Raw genomic sequence first — 505 nt, 5'->3', positions numbered from 1 at the left:
TTGTACCAGGGATTAATAATGTTGCTAAAAAACTTTCCTAATTCTCCAAACAGCTCCTTGTCCCCATTCAAATATTTTATACCGACTCTAACTTTTCTCGGCTCATCGGTAAACACTATGTCAAACTGAAAGTCTAATTCGAACGTCTGCGTCTCGGATTCGATCGTTTCTTCAGTCATTCTCTTCTGCCTCTTGAGGAACTCTGAACGTCGCAGGTAACACATCTTAGAGGAATGCTTTCTTCTCCACACGGCTTTCGTCGCTTTCGTAATAAACGTGACCTTTTCTTTATGCGAGTCAATAATCTTCTCCTCGCTTTTGTTCAATGGGATCCCCAAAATTTGGCAAAATATAACTTCGGCGACATCTCTGATGACAGACTTCCAGTCGGGGTTTTGGATAGCGATGACGTCTCTCTGGCTGATGTTGCATTTGTATTCTGCGGTGTGCTTTATTCCGAACATCTTCGGCTTCTGCAGCAATATAATGCTTAGAAAATCTCGAC

The 505-nt window shown here is 42.2% G+C and overlaps 1 protein-coding gene across 1 annotated transcript; it reads right to left on the bottom strand.

The window, feature by feature from the left end:
- Positions 1-6: 6 nt before the first annotated feature.
- On the bottom strand, positions 7-499 carry LOC106100063 (the record flags this gene model as incomplete). The annotated part of the gene is made up of 1 exon (XM_013278801.1): positions 7-499. A coding segment is annotated over exon 1 (458 nt), but the record flags the coding sequence as incomplete, so codon positions are not given.
- Between the last annotated feature and the right edge of the window lie 6 nt (positions 500-505).

This window comes from Papilio polytes, unplaced genomic scaffold (genome assembly GCF_000836215.1).
Source record: "Papilio polytes unplaced genomic scaffold, Ppol_1.0 DF824075.1, whole genome shotgun sequence".
NCBI classification, from domain to species: domain Eukaryota; kingdom Metazoa; phylum Arthropoda; class Insecta; order Lepidoptera; family Papilionidae; genus Papilio; species Papilio polytes.
Note: the sequence above shows the minus strand (reverse complement) of the source record. Positions and strands in the feature narration are given on the sequence as shown.